The sequence below is a fragment of the Hippocampus zosterae genome, chromosome 13 (genome assembly GCF_025434085.1).
Source record: "Hippocampus zosterae strain Florida chromosome 13, ASM2543408v3, whole genome shotgun sequence".
NCBI lineage: Eukaryota > Metazoa > Chordata > Actinopteri > Syngnathiformes > Syngnathidae > Hippocampus > Hippocampus zosterae.
This window is the reverse complement of record NC_067463.1, coordinates 2,744,200-2,763,760: the sequence shown is the minus strand read 5'-3', so window position 1 is coordinate 2,763,760 and position 19,561 is coordinate 2,744,200. Positions and strand designations below refer to the sequence as shown.

General features: G+C 42.2%; 1 protein-coding gene across 1 annotated transcript; it reads right to left on the bottom strand.

The window, feature by feature from the left end:
- Positions 1-11: 11 nt before the first annotated feature.
- LOC127612996 (tensin-4-like) lies at positions 12-19,118 on the bottom strand. The gene is made up of 14 exons (XM_052083873.1): positions 18,337-19,118; positions 17,584-17,885; positions 14,604-14,889; positions 13,182-13,458; positions 9,334-9,605; positions 9,144-9,239; positions 8,866-8,994; positions 6,772-6,867; positions 4,414-4,491; positions 4,015-4,074; positions 3,531-3,702; positions 3,093-3,161; positions 2,105-2,134; positions 12-1,970 (listed from the first exon to the last, which is right to left on the bottom strand). The coding sequence occupies exons 3-14, from the start codon at positions 14,854-14,856 to the stop codon at positions 1,838-1,840; spliced, it is 1,665 nt and encodes a 554-aa protein (XP_051939833.1). The 5' UTR covers positions 14,857-14,889; positions 17,584-17,885; positions 18,337-19,118; the 3' UTR covers positions 12-1,837.
- Between the last annotated feature and the right edge of the window lie 443 nt (positions 19,119-19,561).

Below are 19,561 nucleotides of genomic sequence, written 5' to 3'. Positions count from 1 at the left end.
TCACATTGGTGTACGTTGACACAAGCTCAACATGTTTATTCATCATGACAAAAAGTAAACAGACAAGAATAAACAGTATACACTGTTGACAAGGCAGTGCAATAAATATCTATAGTGCATCCCTGCAATGTTTTTGCTTCGAGATGACCCAGACAATTTCGATTTTATTCTTCTCAACCTTCTAATGTTTCATCACAATATTATACAATCGATATAATGAAGCAAAGCAACACTGATTTGTATATGTTGATTATCAAATACCATAAAACATCATGCTGTACAAGAAAGGTGCTAGTTTCATTCCACAGATTATTTGGAGCCTATACATTTCAAGATTGTGCATTTGCCTTAATAAAAGCTGTCTAAAAATATATTTTTGTTTGTTACAAACAAATGTTCCTCTAATCTGCAACCCGTCTTAGATGCACCGTATCTTCATACATGAATCAGTCAAAATATGCCTTCCGGACAGATCATGCTGCGTTTTGATTGGTCTCGTGTGGAGGACTTTCTTGCCCATTTTTGAGGGTGCGCAAGCACCCATAAATTTAATCTATGTGCCCCTATAGTTTGACAGATTGTTACTTTTTAATGGGGAGAAGTTAATTCACATAAAGTACTTTGTTGAAATTTATGCTCCGTTCCAGTGATGAGCATCAATCATGGTGATGGGGAAGACTAACATTATGTGCATATGTTCATGTTAAAGCCAATGTGCTTGTGACAGGCTGAGGGGATGCCCGTGACCATTCTAACTCATATTAGGACATAAAAAGAGAGCGAGTGTTAAAAAAATAAAATCATTCGTTCAAAAATCGTTCAAGTGTTTTACATGTTGTGTCTCACATAACCGTCCAAACATAAGTCCAGAGTTCTACTTTTGGTATTTTAGTACTAGTAGTGGCCGGTTTACTCCAGAGAAAAAAAAATTCTACACCAATACGGTTAATGTGTATGTTAGAGGTGTTGCTGTATCGAAATGCAGTTTCATTCTCCCAGAAAATACGGTTAGCCGATGTTTGTTTTCTGAATCCAATTCAGTCTTTGGCTCAACATTTACGGTTGGGTTAGATGTTTGGTCCCAGATTTTCCCAAAATGGGATTTGTTTCTTTTTCATAAATGGGAATAATACTGTGTTAAAAACAGCGACATTAATCATGCCGCGCAAGGATTTCAACACCTCTAAACCGTTGACAATTGAATTTTCTCTTGACTCTTGGATCGTACCTTTGACTTTCCCTATCCCAGGCAAATTGTTTGAATATTTGTTTTAAAATATTATACAACTAAGTAGTATGAAGGTTCTTCAAGTACCACAGCCTGTTTTATTGTCTGCCCAAGGGCTTCCCATACAGTTGCAAAGTGAAATCTTATGTACTCGAAACCACTATGGCAAATACTACGACTGAAATCGACAGGAATGATTGGTTACCAGCAAAGACATGGTCGCCAAAGGAGCAAAGACAGTGGATTTAAGTGCTAGACAGTCCCAGAGCATGTTGATGTCGTAACACGTCTGATTATTTTAGCGCGCGTATACAAGCCTTACACCATGCACGCAAGCTCACACGAGAAATAACAAAACACAAAAGGTGTTTTGATTGCTCCAGCAGTATTACAGACAGCTTAAGTCGGCAAATCGAGGTTTGCCGTGACAATGACATAGAAGCTATTGTGCATATGACAAGCCAGTTTGCCATCCACATGGTTTGAAAGCTGTTACTTGAAGGTAAGATTATTGGTGGTTGCTTCAACTCTGAGCAGTTTTACCTGAAAAATATAGAGACAGTCCATGCGAAGAACCCGATGCTTGATGGTATTTCAGTATTCGAGCACCTAAGATTTGGCGACGACAGCCTGAATAACATTGACAGCTGTGCTGCAGGGCTGCAGAGGGTCATATTCAGCAAAGACATGGCAAACATTCTCCATGCCCGCCTCCACACCTTTTGCTACAAAACCAAACAGCCTACAAACAAAAGGAATAACTGTAAACTATTTCGAATTTAAGACATACATCATTTCAAAGACGATGAATATTGATGTCAAATTATACATGTTAGCTGTTATTCTGTCACATTACACACAAAACAACTTGCCTACCTTGCACCAAAATTTAAACCTTTTCTCCACCTGTAACAGGAAAAAGAAAGAAAGAAAGAAAATCTTGAGCAAAAGACAGAGGGTTTTTTTCCCCAATGGAATAACAAGTGGCTATTTTATCCAGTACAATATTTGCCTCAAATAAGGGGCAGCCCCTTATTTGCCTCAAAGTTCTGAGTTTCAAGAGTTTGGATGTCCTATGCGGGGTTTGGGTAAGGTACTCCCGCTTCCTTCCACATTCCAAAACCATGAATGTTAGGTTACCCGAACACTAAATTGTCTGTAGCTTTGAATGTGAGCGTAACTGTTTGTCATATGTGCCCTGCGATTGGCTGGCAACCAGTCTAAGGTGTCCCCCAAAATGAGGACAAGCGGTGTAGAAAATGATGGATAATGCCTCAAATACTACAATCTGCACGTAGGGTGATTTATTTTACACTGGCCATATGCTATGTTGACAGGAAACGTAAGTAGAAAGGACAATGGAAATGAAATGACCTGATCAGCTTTGCTACAAAATCTAAAAACACCCAAAGAACACCTATTCAGTTATTGCGAGAATAAAAAATCAATGTACTATGTGAAGGCTGTGAGAGCCATTTCAGCTAATGCTATTAGCTTTATTTTTATTATCCATCCATCCATCCATTTTCAGATCCACTTATCCTCACAAGGGTCGCAGGGCGTGCTGGAACATGTCCCATCTGTCATCCGCGCTCCCAGTCACACCTAGGGACAATTTTGAGTGTTCAATCACCCTGTCATGCATGTTTTTGGAATGTGGGTGGAAACCGGAGTACTCGGAGAACACCCACGCAGGCACGGGGAGAACATGCAATCTCCACGCAGGAAGGCCGGAATCGGATTTGAAGCCCTATAGAATAACACATCACATGATCAATATTATAACCAGTGTGAAAAGCAAGTCCAACTGCTAGTCTTGTCAGTTGTGTGCATTCACTGTGATTCCATTATAATGAACCCTCACCTCCGATCCTCTGGATCATTTCCACCATAACTAAGCAGGTGAGCGGGGTAATGGCGCCTGAAGAACTGCCTGGAAAAATAAAAAATATGTTCACATGGAATTTTACTCACAATGCCTCCCTGTGTGGAGTTTGCATGTTCTCCCCGGGCCTGCGTGGGTTTCCTCCGGGTGCTCCGGTTTGCCTCCCACATTCCAAAAACATGCGTAGCAGGCTGAATCAACACTCTAAATTGTCCCTAGGTGTGAGTGTGAGTGCGGATGGTTGTTCGTTTCTGTGTGCCCTGCGATTGGCTGGCAACCGATTCAGGGTGTCCCCCGCCTACTGCCCGAAGACAGCTGGGATAGGCTCCAGCACCCCCGCGACCGTAGTGAGGATCAAGCGGCACGGAAGATGAATGAATGAATGAATGTCTCATTGTGACAAACGTGCCGTCTTACTTCCTGTTGATGTCTGTCACTGTGATGCCTTTCAAAGACACTTTCAGGTTGACGATGACGGGTTCAAAGGAGCCCGACGGCAGTTGGAGGGTGAGGGAGACCGCCTTCTCCACTGCGCAAGGTCCTGTCAACATCTCAGTGGGGACAGCATTCAGGTAGATGAAATTGCAGGCTGAAATAAACACAAAATATTTGTAGAACCCACAATGATGATTTTTATGCGACAGGATTGCTTCTTGCATTTATTGTACTGTATTGGTGTACTCTGACAAAAGAAAGGCATGTTCTAAAGACACCTGGGAACTGCTTTGCAATGTAAAAAAAAAAATAATAATAAAAAACGCTGGTATGTTTCATTTCAATCTTATCTACACAGAATGCAAAAAATAACGTCCGTTTCATTTTATTTCTTTACTCCACTTTCCTTCGCGTTATTAGTTGGCAGTTCTCAAAACTAAAACTGTCTAATATCACAGCATCTTACCTGTTCCTTTCTTTTTCTCGAAGGGTGATTTGTCTTTTGTTCTCTCTTCTCCACTCGGTCCTGTTGTCAGACAAGTCAAGTGAAGAAGACATTATTGAAACAGACAGTGTAATTTGGTGGCTTGGTGATGTGCTGCCGCCTCCTCATATCAGAATGCAAATTATGGTTTTACTTCATCTTTATGTGGGATTGCTTTGCTCTACAGACCCTGGACTGCTTGACAGCAAATAGCTTCTTGCCTTATCGCAACACCCGAGCTCCGCCTCAAAAAATCCACGTCATCTTTAATTCATCCTACGCACGCACACACACACACACACACACACACATACACACACACACACACGCACACACACACACACACACACGCGCACACACACACGCACACACATACTTTACCTTGGGAGCGGAGCAGTAATTTGCAAGGTAAAGCAAAAGTGGAAATAGTATGCTGGTACACCAGAGCAGAGAGACTTCCTGTAAAAAAGAGAACATTTCAAAAATAATTCGACAACAAAAATGACGACAACAAACGCTAAATGGAGTGCAATTATATCACACTTTACCCACACCATATGGATTCTAAATCGTTTTACAAAGCCTCACCCTCCTCACCCATATATTCACACAACCGTGAGAGGCTGCTGCAATGCAAGACGCTGAGACTGGAAGCCAGCCAATCGCAGGGCACACATGGACAAACAGCCATCCACGCTCACACTCAATTGAGAGCATTCAATCAACCTACGATGCATGTTTTTGGAATGTGGGAGGAAACCAGAGGACCAATACTTATACTACTTACCGGTATGTACTGTTTTTTTCAAGCCAAACTAATGAATTACTACTAATCGAACCACATATGTAAAATTCATGAAGCCTGTGCATCCATCCATTGCCAGTCATACCACAGAGGACACAATTGGCCTTTCTTTCATTTCCACACAGAATATCTGCTTTTTGTACCACGAAACAGTCATACTGATTAACTGCATTTGTGAGTCATGTGATCATTATTTCAGGATATGCAGTATCCTTTTTGTGAACTGTTGTTTTTGTGGTGTGCATTGAGGTTGTTCTAATGTAAAATACAGTCCTGGAAGGAAATTATTGGCCCACTCCTCATATAATTTGAGTGCCCAGTACCCCGAGCTATGTTCCGCAAAGTGTATCATGTAACTACATCCATCCATTTTCCGATCCGCTTCATCCTCAAAAGGGTCAGGGGAGTGCTGGAGCCTATTCCAGCTGTCTTGGGGCAGTAGATGGGGGACAACCTGAACTAGTTGCCAGCCAAAACAGAGACGAACAACCATCCGCGCTCACACTCACACCTCGGGACAATTTGGAGTGTTCAATCAGCCTGCCATTTTTGGAATGTGGGAGGAAACACGGAGAAAACCCATGCTGCCTGAGGAGAACACACAAACTCCACACAGGAAGGCCAGAGCCAGGACCGAACCCACGACCTCTGTGGTCGATGTGATAAACACTGGATCACCGGGCTGCTCGTGTGATGTAATTAACAGTCGAAAAAGAAAACATAGAATGCCCCTCGAGGCATTGTTTTTGTCAGTACTATGCCATAGTGTAAGAGAAACTGAAAATAAAACCCCAAGGGTTTATCTGGCTCACGGTTCTGTAGCTCAGGTTTTGTGGCTATGAGAAGTTTGCATGTTCTCCTTCCGCTGCTTGTGTGTGCTTTGTCTGCGTACTCAGAATTACTCCAAGAATGTCAGAATGAAAAAGATTGTAAATTATTGTATTTATGTTGGGTATATTATTTTTTAGTAATCATACATTCGCGAATTATTCGATCGACAATTTATGCTTGCAAAGAAGAATGCTTCTGCCTGTCATGATAGTTTGATTTTGCTTGCAAAGAAGAACGCTTATGCTTGCAATCATTAGTTAGCTTTGCCTGCAATGAAGAACGCTTATGCTTGCAATAAAGATATATCCTTTATTATTTACTCACATCTATAATCATTATATATTCTTAATTATATGATCACTTTTGCTTGCTGTACTGTGTGAAAGGTTAGGGTCGCAACCACCTTTCCGAGGACGTGGTTGGGAAGAGATAACTGTTAAGACTAAACAGTGAGCAAGGGTGAACAGTGAATGGAGACATCAACACCAGCTGCAACGTGATGTTCATGTGACATTTGCACACATGTACGTAAATTGCACTCACATACACACACATAGTCAAACAAGTTCAGTGTGTGTTCAACAGCCCCCACCCTTTAGGATGGACACACCTATGTAGTAGCTTTCCCAATAAATGAGGAGGTGAAGGGGGAGATCGTTAGGGTTACGTGCCGAGAACTGAAACCGAACGCTTCTCCTCGTTCCCTCCTGGTACCAGAATCGAGTCTCTTGTCTCCTCCTTTTGGTTATTCCTGAGTGTCAAATTGGACCAACCTGACAATTTATCCGAAATACACTTGACTGGCAACCAGTCCAGGGTGTGCCCCATCTCAGGCCTAGAGGCAGATGGGATAGGCTCCAGCTCAGTCGCGTCGACAATGACATCATCGTAAGACGCAAGGGCAGTTATGATTAATTGTGACGTACCAGGAAAAGAAATGGAAGCAATCAAGCTGACCTACTTTACTGTGTCTTGTCCAAGCACGCTTAAGATATTTAACCCCACTTCAGTTTTTTTTTCTGTTAATCGCAGCAGTTTCCTTTCATGACCTTCCTGCTTTCCTCAAGAAGATTATTTGACAAACAAAGTGTTGTTGACCTTACCAAAGTACGGTTCCTGAGAAGAGCCTTTAACGCGAACACCCTTTGCTGTTGATTCGATGAGGAAGTGTTTGACAAACTTCAAACCGCCCTCTCCTCCTGTTTGGGTCACACACAACAAACATCAGGAACAACAAAGACGGGTCTACCTTTCAGTTGGTGGAATAGAATTCTATTTGTGTGTGTATATATATATATATATATATATATATATATATATATATATATATATATATATATATATATATATATATATATATATATATATATATATATATATATATATATATATATATATATATATATATCCTTGACTTGCCATTTTCAACCTTCCGGCTAGCAGGCCAGCAGGAGCAGCAGCGACAACCCGCTTTTTTGGAACTTCTCATTCTTTGGTTTTGTCCTTCATTTGTCAAACATTTTTGATGACTATTTTCCCCCCGGACTAAAATATATATACTCCATATATTTATTGCTCCATAAATACACCAGAAACAAAACAACAAGCGCGCTGCAGAAGACCATGCGTATGTCTGTTTTGCCAGCCACGGCAACGTGAGACACGGATACTTAAAGAGTTTATGAATGGAAAGTTTTCTTTTAAAAAGTTGCCAGATTGGTCCACTGGCAAGACCAAAGTTACAGGTATACGATGTATGCCACTGACACGATTGTTACTTGTTTGGAACTATTTTGTGTGGAAGGTTACAGTGTTCCGTGTCCATATAAATAGAGTGGGTGGAGCTTCTCTGTGTTCGTCTGACAGTGACGGTGCGCTGGAATGGTAGCGACCTAGCGAAAATAAAACGTCTCCAGTGTTGTCATCGAACCAAGTGTAGTCATCCGAAATGATGTCTACACAAAACCATAGAGAGACTCCCGCGCAAGAAGGACCAACACAATCAACATAGCGTGACTGTGTTCGGAGGAGTGAAACCCCCACTTTCAGAATGGTTTGCCCCAGCAACACGGGGCAACACGTGCACTTTTTTTTTCGGCCGGCAGTTTTGAATACAGCGGCACATAATGAACCCTGGTGTCCGGTGTCTCGTTATTCGTCAACAAACATACAGAAACAGACTGCTGTGTTCAAAGCAAACTTGAGAAAAACGAAGTATGCAACCATGGCTTAAATCCATGATAGGCTGAGTTCTAGTTTACCTTTGATGTGCACATTATAATGTTATATTGCTCTGTTCTGATGCCATAAAAAGAGCTGTTAAAACAGCTGTTGTGTGACAAAATATTTTTTTCACTGTTGTTGATGGACAGTAATATTGTGTGAGAGATTATGTGTGAAAAATGGACATGTAACATTGAAAGTCGAAATTGTTATTTCAGTAAATATTTGCATTTTGCACATAGAAACCGGATTCATGATTCCATGTTGATGAGAGCATTAAAATGGGGGAAAATAGGCCAAAAAATACAAAAGGAAATTCAGAAACGATAAAAAAAATGGGCGAGTAATCACAAGATTTTTTTTGTGAATTTGAGTTAATTATGAAAGTTGCATTTTGAATTAGATTAAATATTTTAATTGGTTGACAGCTCTTATATATTCATTCATTCATTCATCTTCCTAACCGCTTGATCCTCACTAGGGTCACGGGGGGTGCTGGAGCCTATCCCAGCTGTCTCCGGGCAGTAGGCGGGGGACACCCTAAATCGGTTGCCAGCCAATCGCAGGGCACACAGAGACGAACAACCATCTACGCTCACACTCACACCTAGGAACAATTTAGAGTGTTCAATCAGCCTGCCATGCATATTTTTGGAATGTGGGAGGAAACCGGAGCACCCGGAGAAAACCCACGCAGGCCCGGGGAGAACATGCAAACTCCACACAGGAAGGGCGGAGCCGGAATTTAACCTTGCACCTCTGTACTGAACCAGTAGACCATTAGCCTGCCTATATAAAATGGTCCCATATTCCTTGTCAAGGAAAGGGTGTGCCCATTCCCATCAGTTGGGTTAGGTAAAGTCAGTGAGTCATGAGGCCCTTTTAAAACTTGACATCATTATGTACTGGTCACAGAAATGCAGCTGTTACATTTAAAAACAAATCCGAAAATAACCACATGGCCTCAAACCTACCAATGTCTGCAGTTGCAGAACTGGCTGCTGCTTGGTCAACCTTCATGGCAAGACCAAAACTTCCTCTGTATGTAGTGCTGTCCCTCACCACAAATGTTCCTGGTTCCTTGTCCTTCACAAAGGCCTCAGCTGAAGTGGATCAGACATAAGATGTTGTTATTCCTGATGCACTTCCTTTTTTTTCACTGCAAAAGAGTGAACTTAAGCTGTGTTAGCTTTCTCATAAAAATGCTCTCCATAACTGTTTTGCGAAATATGCCCTACGATGGGACTCTTACCTTCTGCTCTGCTTATATGAGGACGGAACCAAATTTTCGAAGAGTCCATAACAAATTTCATTGATGACTGACTCCCATTTAAATGGGCTTCGGAACCTGAAATCGGCAAGAAAATGTTTAAATGGAGTCAGTTGGATGAAGTTCCAAAGAATAGCCAGTATAGACACAAACAACAATGCTTGAGACTCACTGTGACAAGTAAATGGCTTCTGTGCTATTTCGTTGTCTGAAGAAGATTTCTTACTGTCCTGATGTGGTACGCCATTGATCAGCAACAATGGAATATCAGTAAAAGACCCAGAGAGTGACTGCTCAGGACTGCTCCTTGAGCAGTTGGCTGGCATCTCCTGTCCTCGCTTCTCTGACCCATCTTGGGCCATATACTGCCTTGTCCTACACCCATCACTGAGAGAGAGGACTGATCCAAGACCGTCTGCATCTTCGCTGGCCAAAGACTGGGTGCTATATGAGGACAAGAGGATCAGTACACACTGTAAAAAAGACCACCATTTGTATATACAGGTATATGTGTGTGTGTGTGTGTGTATATATATATATATATATATATATATATATATATATATATATATATATATATATATATATATATATATATATATATATATATATATATATATATATATATATATATATATATATGTTTTTTTAATGGGGGGGCTAAAACAGTTATGTTACCATAGTTAGCACAACAAAGCAAGCAAGTTATTTCCTCCAAAACAATTTCCGATTTGTTTATTCTTATATCTTTAAGTTCGGGGGCCAATACAAGGGACAATTCTGTAAAGTCTCTTTTTTTGTTGAAAGCCAATTTTCACAACAACAAAAGTTAAAATATTTACAAGTACACATTATAATGTTTCAGCGTGACCAGCGAATAGCCCTTTAGGTCAGGGGTGCCCAAACTTTTTGGATCCAAGATTTACTTTTCGATCAACTAACCTCTACCCTTACCGCCGCGCGCATACGCACGCGCACACCCACACACACACACACATGCACACACGCGCACGCCATGATGAGAAACAGCCTGAAATGGAGGCATGCGACGCACTTTTGCAGCCTGTTAACTATCGTAGCTCACACGTACCGTTTTAAAGTGCTTCCCTGGGCCCTCCTAGATTCCTATTCTTTGCTCGTGCCCTCGGTGAATTGAACACGAAGCAAACTCTGAATGAGAATCATGACGATAAAAGATAGAGCGCAACAGCTCTGATCACAAGCTGCAATTGCAAACTGCTGAGCGCTAACAACTTCCGGTGATGTAATCACGCGCCACTGTAAATTTAAGGTTTACCTGCTTTATTTAATTTTGAAATATTTTTTTGGTGAAAATGAGACTGATAAGATTATTAGTGTGCAGTGTATATTAATGCAAAAATATATTAAATGGTTGTTTGTTTTTTTTCTTCTTGACAGTCCTCGGATCTACTTGGGACCTGTCTTAGATCTACCGGTAGATCAGGATCTACCTAATGGGCACCCCTGCTTTAGGTCAATGTCCTGCATTATATACGGGAAAAAAAAAGTAATTTGACCCTCCTGTCATGTTGCAGGCCAAATATACTCATTGTGATGTACATACAAGTAAAACAAACAAACAAACAAAAATATAGCTACAAAGAAGATGACCTACAGTAGATATATTTTTTATGATGAGACGAGTAGCAGGTCGGATTGATCCATGAACATTTTCACCATCACAAGAAAGTTTTTTCCAAAATGGATTGTAATGGCCAGTTTGCGCTGTAAAGGTGCTAATTTGTTTCCCTGTAAGCCTGAACAGGACATAAGCATTGTAGAAAACAAATGGACGAGTGTCTTTGACTCAAAATTTTGAAATATACTGTACTTTACGTATCATATAATCAGGGTATAGCCCGCCTACTGCTGGAAGACAGCTGGGATAGGCTCCAGCACACCCACAACCCTTGTGAGGATAAGCGGATCAAAAAATGGATGGATGGATGCATCATCAAACAAATGTGGCTGCAATTTTGTGGTTGTAATGGCTGTAGTTAGCAGTCCTGTCATACTGAGGTGGTGTTGTTTAATTCTTAGTTTAGCTTTCATGAGTTGAGAAAAATGTAATATAATCATACGATATAGAGACTCTCTAATCATATGATATAGAGAGTTGAGGAAGCTCAACTGGCGGACCGCGTTCCACGACCGGACCGCCGACCTCCTCTGTCCGCGATCGCTTGTTAAAATTATCCGTTGTATTCTTTGCGTGCACTAACAGATGTAATGCGCGACTTTGCGTGTATAATGTTTGACTCACTGGAGATCCTGGCTGACCAGGGCATGTCGGCGATAAGATGCGCTGATTGGCTCCTCTGAACTGAAGGTGTGACCATACATAAGCGTCAGCATATACGATGCGCTGATTGGCTCATCTGAACTTAAGGTGTGCCCATACATAAGCGTCAGCATATACGATGCGCTGATTGGCTCATCTGAACTTAAGGTGTGTCCATACATAAGCGTCAGCATGCGTCTATCCCAATACACACGCATTCAAAATGGATGATACAGACGCTTGCGCGACGCCACACTGTGCTCACAGCTTCAGCCTAGGAGAGCCGCACACAGACAATTACACAAAACGAATCGCGGGAGGTTTCGATTGTGTGCAGTTCTGCTCCCGTCTACATCGGAGATCTTTGCAGCTGTTTAATAACAGAACACCGCAACATGGGAAATGAACATCACAATGGCGTCTTCAAATAATATTTGCATGCCTCAGACATTGCATTCACCTTTAGTGGAAGAAAAGCACTGCACATCCCTGTGCTACCTTGTGTCAGTATTTAAAATCGTTCTTAACTCCTCTTCTGATATATTTTTAAGTGATTTCAGAAGGGGATGTGAAAAGGGGAATTGTACAAATGAAAAGGATATTTTTGTTTTCATGTTTAGTATTTATTTTGGTAAATTTAGTATTTTGTTTTGTTTTTGTTTAATTAAGGGAAAAAAGACAACTACTGTTTAACAAAGTTAATATAAAAATGTCTTGTTTCCCTAAAAGGGCTGTTTCTATTATTAAGCAGGCACAACTTAACAAAATAAAAGAGTTCCTGTGCCTAAACACAATACCTCTCATTATTTGCTGTGTACTGGCAAAGTGAATAATTGTTATATTCATGCACCCCATTATTGGTTGGTTGTGAGGAGTGTCGATTTGTATAAGCTTGCCTTGACCATACTAAATGGGCGTATAGCCCTGCTCCCCATGACCGCCGTGCATGGGACCGGACCTTGGTCTTATTAAAAAAAAAAAGTGGACCGACAGCATTTCTAGTTGAGGACCACTGATATAGAAGCTCTAAAATCGAGCTGCTACGAGAGAATAAAAATGGAGATCGGTGCAAACTACAACCCCCACTGAACTTTATCATTGAATGAATAGCTCATTGATTGGACACATCATTAGCATGTGAACTGTCAAATATTCAGAACAGTTTTCAGTACGATGCAGCGCAGTTGTACGCACATTGTAAAGTGCAACCACTGTAAATAGGTTACGAGTGAGCCTTGATATCTTTCTAAATGCGAATTTAGTTCTTGTGTCGTTTGATTGAGTCAGTGGTTGTGAATGATTCATCCATCCATTTTCCAAACCGCTTGATCCTAGCGTCGCGGGGGGTGCTGGAGCCTATCCCAGCCGTCTTCGGGCAGTAGGCAGGGGACACCCTGAATCGGTTGCCAGTCAATCGCAGGGCGCACAGAGACGAACAACCATCCACACTCACATTCACACCTGGGGACAATTTAATCAGCCTTTTCATTCATTCATTCATTCAGCCACGTATGTTTTTGGAATGTGGGAGGAAACCGGAGTACCCGGAGAAAACCCACGCAGGCGCGGGGAGAACATGCAAACTCAACACAGGGAGGCTGGAGCTAGAATTGAACCCGGTACCTCTGCACTGTGAAGTCGACATACTAACCACTGGGCCGCCCATGTGACTTATTCATTATTATTGATTGTTCACGAAGGAAGCGAATGAGTTGTACCTGCCAAGGATGTAGCTGGTATCTGAACATGTTGATGTCGAGAGAAGTGAGGCTGCACTGTTCCTATTTGGGTAGGACAAGCGAAGGGACCCTTGGGAACAGGATATGTCATGCCTCAATGGGGAATTTCTTTTGGGTGCCCCCCCACACGGCAGCGGAGGCCGCGAAAAGGAGTGGGAGTCTGAAAAGACCAGCGTGCCCGGGGGACTGAAGCTGACACTGGGCGGTCTGGTGGCGGGAACACTGGAGGACGTCGTGGGTGAGAAGCAGGATCCTTCTGAGGGAGAACAGGAAAGGTTTTGCTGTTAAAGGGTACATGTGAGGGGGGGGGGGGTGTAAATGATTGGTCTTCATGCTCCTACTTCATGCTTTGGTTTTATATTGACTAAAAGGGCTTGGCGAGTGTACGCACACAAACTGCACCCCGAAAATTCTCATGCAGGTAACTGCCTGCACAGCACAGAGTAATCCTTTCAAGGTGGACGTGTTAATTTTATCAACGATCCGAGAGAGGTTCTAACTTGTTCTTGTTCACTTCAGGTTAGGTCAACGTCTCTGTGCTGATGGGAACTATGGCTTCAGTTCATTCACTCAGGGGAAAATAAATGCGGTCGGCGTAGGAGCCAAACCAAAAACTTGCGCAGCCAAATTTACATAGCAAATTCGTATTGTGCTTTAAGTACGCAGAAAAGGCTGTGTTTTGCACATGGGGGTTAACTCCTTGAACATATCTGATCATTGTAAATATTTTTGCTTCCAGAAATGCACATACAACCTATAGTATAGCTACAAGCAGAATGGGCAATACAATAGAATAGGCTTGACACTTTGCTCATTGTCTCACAGTTGTCACTGGGTGGTACCACCGCACTACGGTTCACTTACATTTTGAAATGTCCTTCCATACTTATTTTTCCATACTTATTTGCCATGTCCTTGTTTACGATGATGCTAATGCAGCGTGTTATACCGGAGACAAATTCCTTGTGTGTTTTACATATTTGGCCAATACAGATGATTCTGATTCTGATGTATTTCTACTGCAAAGGCACAAAGTGAAAACAACTCTACACCACGACTGGGCTTATATGGAAATGTTCTTTGTGTGAGAAGGCTGAGAGGTTCAGGGTGTGTCTCATAATAAAAGTCTGGGCAGCAGTCCCAGAACACCTGCATTGGTGCAATTATTCTGCGATTTAAAAAAAAAACAACAACAAGAAAACAAAAGGAACTGCTGTAGGCTGGGTTGTATTTTCCCAAAAAATTAAACATTGAGAAAATTTGTCTGAACATGCCTTTGGATCACCTCGGTGTTATATTTGGAATACCATTCACTTTTCCCGATGTTTTGTTTTACCTCTTGCTTTATTGCTCTGGTGTTATCTAAGATCAAGATTTAATTCCGTGCCAGCATACTTGTACCTATAGCTGGAATGATGCATGCATGGTTTTTGTTGGGCTGAATTGGTTCAAAGCTCGGATCCAGTTCAAGCATGAGCTGGTTGAGATTATCCAGGGAAATGTCCAGATCCACATCCCCGATGCGGCTGCTGGGCTCGCTTGGACGTGAACACGCAGTCACCGTCTCCTCTTCGGGGTCCAGACGTATAGTTTGACCCACTCTCAAAACGTGATTGGGTAGGATATGGGACATGCCTTCGGCGATAGGCATCATGTTCGAAGGAGTGCTCACAATCTTTTGGCACAACTGAAGACATGGACACAACAAAGAGAGATCAGTTACAAATTGTTACAGACCTAAATAGCAGTTGGAAGGTTCTCCCTTTTCCATCACGGGATCTAATCAGAAATATTTGTTTCCAGCTTTGTGCACGTTGTCACTCATTTTGAAAGGTAACTTGGAATGCTCTATTTTCAAACACGGGTGCACATACACTCGGCATAAAAACTGCCTCATCATTCTTGCACCCGGGAAAGTCAAGTTTACAGTGTCCCAGCTGACCGAAGATGTTTTTTTATTACATCCCCCTGACAATGTGGTGACAAAAAGTAGACTGAAGCATCGACTAAGTTGTGGTGCATTTAGTGTCAAGCAATTTTGGTGGATTTGATCAGATTTTGCGCTCCACTGCAAGGCGTGGTGGATGTCATTGTGTTTAATTCATACAGTAAATATCAAGTAATTTAATATGTTGTTACTATTATTCCCATCTTGAATGCATTTTGAAGTTAGCCCCGTGTCCTGGAAAACTGGATGGTTTGTGTGTTGTCGGGGGGGGCAGGGGTGACAGATGTTTGATCGTGGGTACAAGGGGGTCTCCAAGCGCCCAATTGAAAGGGTCCAACTTTACATCATCATCTTCTTGTCGTTCCTTTTAAATTTAATTTGCATGCACGTATCTCCTGCATGGACTCCAGTGCAATGTCTGTTATTTTTCCCCGATGCTTCACCTGTGCTTAATTTAATGGGGATGAGAAGGAGCCGCTTCGATTGGCCAGTAATCAAGTTGATTGTGTTCACCCTCACATATGCACAAACGCCCACTTCTCACTGTGCCTGTGTATGAAAAAAAAACACATTTGTCCATTCTTTATCCAAACAGCGTATCCTCACAAGGGTCACAGGCGTGCTGGAGCGTATCCCAGCTGTCTTAGGGCAGCCTACTATGCATGTTTTAAAATATTGGAGAACACCGGAATACTCGAAGAAAACCCAGGCAGGCACGGGAAGAACGTGCAATTGTCACAAGGACGGAAAATTAACCCTGGACCTCTGTACTGTGAGGTGGATTTGCTAACCAGTCTACCACCGTGGCGCTGATAAAAAGACCAACAGAGCAAAAACTCTGCCAATGCATAGAGTTACACTTCACTACACTAGGCTTGCGGCAGACATGAAAATTGGGTACAAACCCGGGGGTTGGCAACCCACGGCTCAAGATCCGCATGCAGCTCTTTAGCGCCCCCTTGTGGCACCCTGGAGCTTCTTTTAAAATGTTTGAAAATGGAAAAAGATGGGGGAGGGAAATCTTTTTTTTTGTTTTAATGTTTTCTATAAGAAGACAAACATGACACAAAAGTTTTCCAATGCTGTAAAAATGTGTCGAATAAATATTACATTTCAACATTTCGTCAACGAGGATTTGCGTCATAGCCTATGTACAATGTACAATTTACTGAGGGTACTTGAGGGCGGCCGAGAGAAGCATTTTAAATGGTACACGTGAGCTATGATAACACGCTGCAAAATGTGCATCCCGTGCCTCGTTCATCTTAGCGGCCTTTATGGCTGTTGCTCATTACGGCATGCGTGTAAGTGTGTGCGTATGCGGTCGATTGCGGGAGGTTGGTTGATTGGAAAGTAGATCTTCCGTCAAAAAAGTTTGTGCACCCCTGCTCTATAGGACGAACTGCAGGGGGGAGAAATGTTTCATGATGAATGTTCGTTGTTTTATTTGTAGCCAACTTAGTCATGTTGATAGTAGGCTAATATAGCTCATAGAGATACATACAGCATGTGTTGCCTTGTGTGAAAAGAAATAGATATTCATCCATCCATTGTCTGAACCTCTTAACCTCAGTCGGCTATATTAAAAAGAAAAAAAATACTAAATGCACATCTGCAGCACAGGCTGTCGTTGCATTATGCAGTTACCATTCATTATTAAAGGAGGGGCGATTAGAAAGACTGTTCCATTTATGTCTTCATATAACCGCGTTTACCTTTTTTTTTAAATGAATATTGAGAATGTCTGCGATTGGCTTGCAACCAATTTAAGGGGGCACCAGAGATTGACCAGAGTGGCGACATTCATGAGGTTCAACCTCAACGGTGCTGCCCTACTTTGCTTCTACTTCTAACATGTGTTGCCACATACGCGCTATACACTCAGTTAATCAATATTAACTAAGTATGAGTAAATAGTCGCCGTCTGTGAGTTCAGCCTGAGTAACTCCCAAGAGCAAAGGTGTGGATTATATGGAATCATCAATCCAACTCATAACACATCTCACTCGCCCTTTCAAGCTAAGGAGTGGCACTCAGTGAGTCACTGGGCATACACTGCCGGTTGTCATGACTCCACAGTGTTTTCGACTAAATGTTGACTTTGAATTTGTGGAAATCCCGTGTTGACCTTATCTTTTAAAAAGAACACATTCCGATTCCTGTCAACAGCTCAAATGTCACTTTTTAAACCTGGGACATTTTAACAAGTTGCTTTTACCCTATCCCCCCCCGCCCCCCCCCACCAAATAAATAAATAAATAAATAAATAAACACGCATGGATAATACTTAAGCAGTGTTTTTTTGTTTGTTTGTGTGTATTTTTTGTGATCTTTATAGAGGAACCAAGTACTCAATTGAAAACATATTTCAGGACCGAGAATGACATGTGCATAGACCCTCATCCAGTGTTATAATTCTTAATGTTGCCTTACCTTGTTGTCTTGCGATGACTCCAGAGCAAAGATAAAACGTCCTGGCCTTGTTTTTTTTTACTTGGACTCAGTAGGTGCTTCATGCTTTTATTGTAAAATCACACCCTTTTCCATGTGAGCCTATCAGCAACTCTAGATTACCAGCCCCCTGGAGCTATAAAGAAATGATGTCATCCCAGTAAATGTCTACACTTGCATGAATGATAGAGGTGGCATGTTCAGTAGCTCAAAACAATTACTGCGAATTTAGTGCTTTATGGAAGATTTTATTACAACCACGTTTGTTTGAGGGGGGGTTGTTTCTGAATGACCAATGCTAAATTCATTCATTCATTCATCTTCCTAACCGCTTGATCCTCACTAGGGTCACGGGGGATGCTGGAGCCTATCCCAGCTGTCTCTGGGCAGTAGGCGGGGGACACCCTGAATCGGTTGCCAGCCAATCGCAGGGCACACAGAGACGAACAACCATTCGCACCCACACTCACACCTAGGGACAATTTAGAGTGTTCAATCCGCCTGCCATGCATATTTTTGGAATGTGGGAGGAAACCGGAGCACCCGGAGAAAACCCACGCAGGCCCGGGGAGAACATGCAAACTCCACACAGGGAGGCCAGAGCTGGAATCGAACCCGGTACCTCTGTACTGTGAAGCCGATGTACTAACCACTGGACTACCGGGCCGCCCCAAAGTGAAACACAAAGGTTAAAAAAAAAAAAGTGCTGCACAGCATCATAAAATCACACAAAACTACCGGGCCCAATGCTAAATTGTTTTGGCCAATCGAAGACCTACTTTTCCCTGCTGATGAAGTCCTTTGTTTTGTTGGCAGTGAGAATTGGGTCATGATCTTGTTGTATGATGAAGCTTCTTTCAATTAATTTGGATGCATTCATTCTGCTGCTAACATCATGGGTTATATTAATTAATATGGTCGAGTGAGCCCGTTCCAAGCCGTGCAAGTCCAAGCCGTGACATGACCATCACCATGCTTCACAGATGAGTTTGTGATTTTGGATCATAAGCAGCTCCTTTTTTTCCCTCCATAATTTGGCCTTTCCTTCACATTGGTAAGGGTTAATCTTGGACTCATCAGTCCATAATTCTTTGTTCCAAAAGTTTTGTGGCTGTTCTCTGTACTTATTTGCAAAATCCGATGTGGCTTTCCGATTCTTTTTGCTGATGAGTGTTTTGCATCTTGTGGTTTGGCTATGTATATTTTTTCTTCTTTTGATGTCTTTATTGATGATGTAGCTCATGATAGTCGCAGTAGAATGAATTCTGACGTCTGCAAAACCATTTTGTCTGGCACTTTACAGAAAAAAAATAATCTAAACTAGTCAGGAGAAGCTTCATCATGCAATAAGATGATGAAAACACACTGTCCATACAACAAAGGCCTTCATTAAGAGTAAAGTGTGGAAGGTCTGATGGTGACCAAGTTAATCACCAGACCTTAACCCCTTATTGAGCAAAGCATAAAACACACAATTTAGTCATAGAACTATTTGTAATGTATTGTGTAAAGTAAGGGCGGCCCGGTAGTCCAGTGGTTAGCACGTCGGCCTCCAGCTCCGGCCTCCCTGTGTGGAGTTGGCATGTTCTCCCCGGGCCTGCGTGGGTTTTCTCCGGGTGCTCCGGTTTCCTCCCACATTCCAAAAATATGCATGGCAGGCTGATTGAACACTCTAAATTGTCCCCAGGTGTGAGTGTGAGTGCGAATGGTTGTTCGTCTCTGTGTGCCCTGCTGGCAACCGATTCAGGGTGTCCCCCGCCTACTGCCCGGAGACAGCTGGGATAGGCTGCAGCACCCCCCGCGACCCTAGTGAGGATCAAGTGGTTAGGAAGATGTGTAAAGTAACTGTGAAGTTACAACATAAAGCACAGTTTAAGCAAATTTTTGTTAGATATATACAGGTATAGTCAAAGATACTGTATGCATTTATAGTTGGGGGGGAAAAAAAGAAGACCAAAAA

What these genes read in the sequence shown, in the direction of transcription:
- LOC127612996 (XM_052083873.1), bottom strand. Translation starts at nt 14,856, where the DNA reads ATGATGCCTATCGCCGAAGGCATGTCCCATATCCTACCCAATCACGTT. An exon ending in TTCTCAGGAACCGTACTTTG is followed by an intron (nt 4,492 to 6,771) that starts GTAAGGTCAACA and finishes TCTTTTTTACAG; the next exon opens with GAAGTCTCTCTGCTCTGGTG. An exon ending in GGTTTAAATTTTGGTGCAAG is followed by an intron (nt 1,971 to 2,104) that starts GTAGGCAAGTTG and finishes TTTTGTTTGTAG; the next exon opens with GCTGTTTGGTTTTGTAGCAA.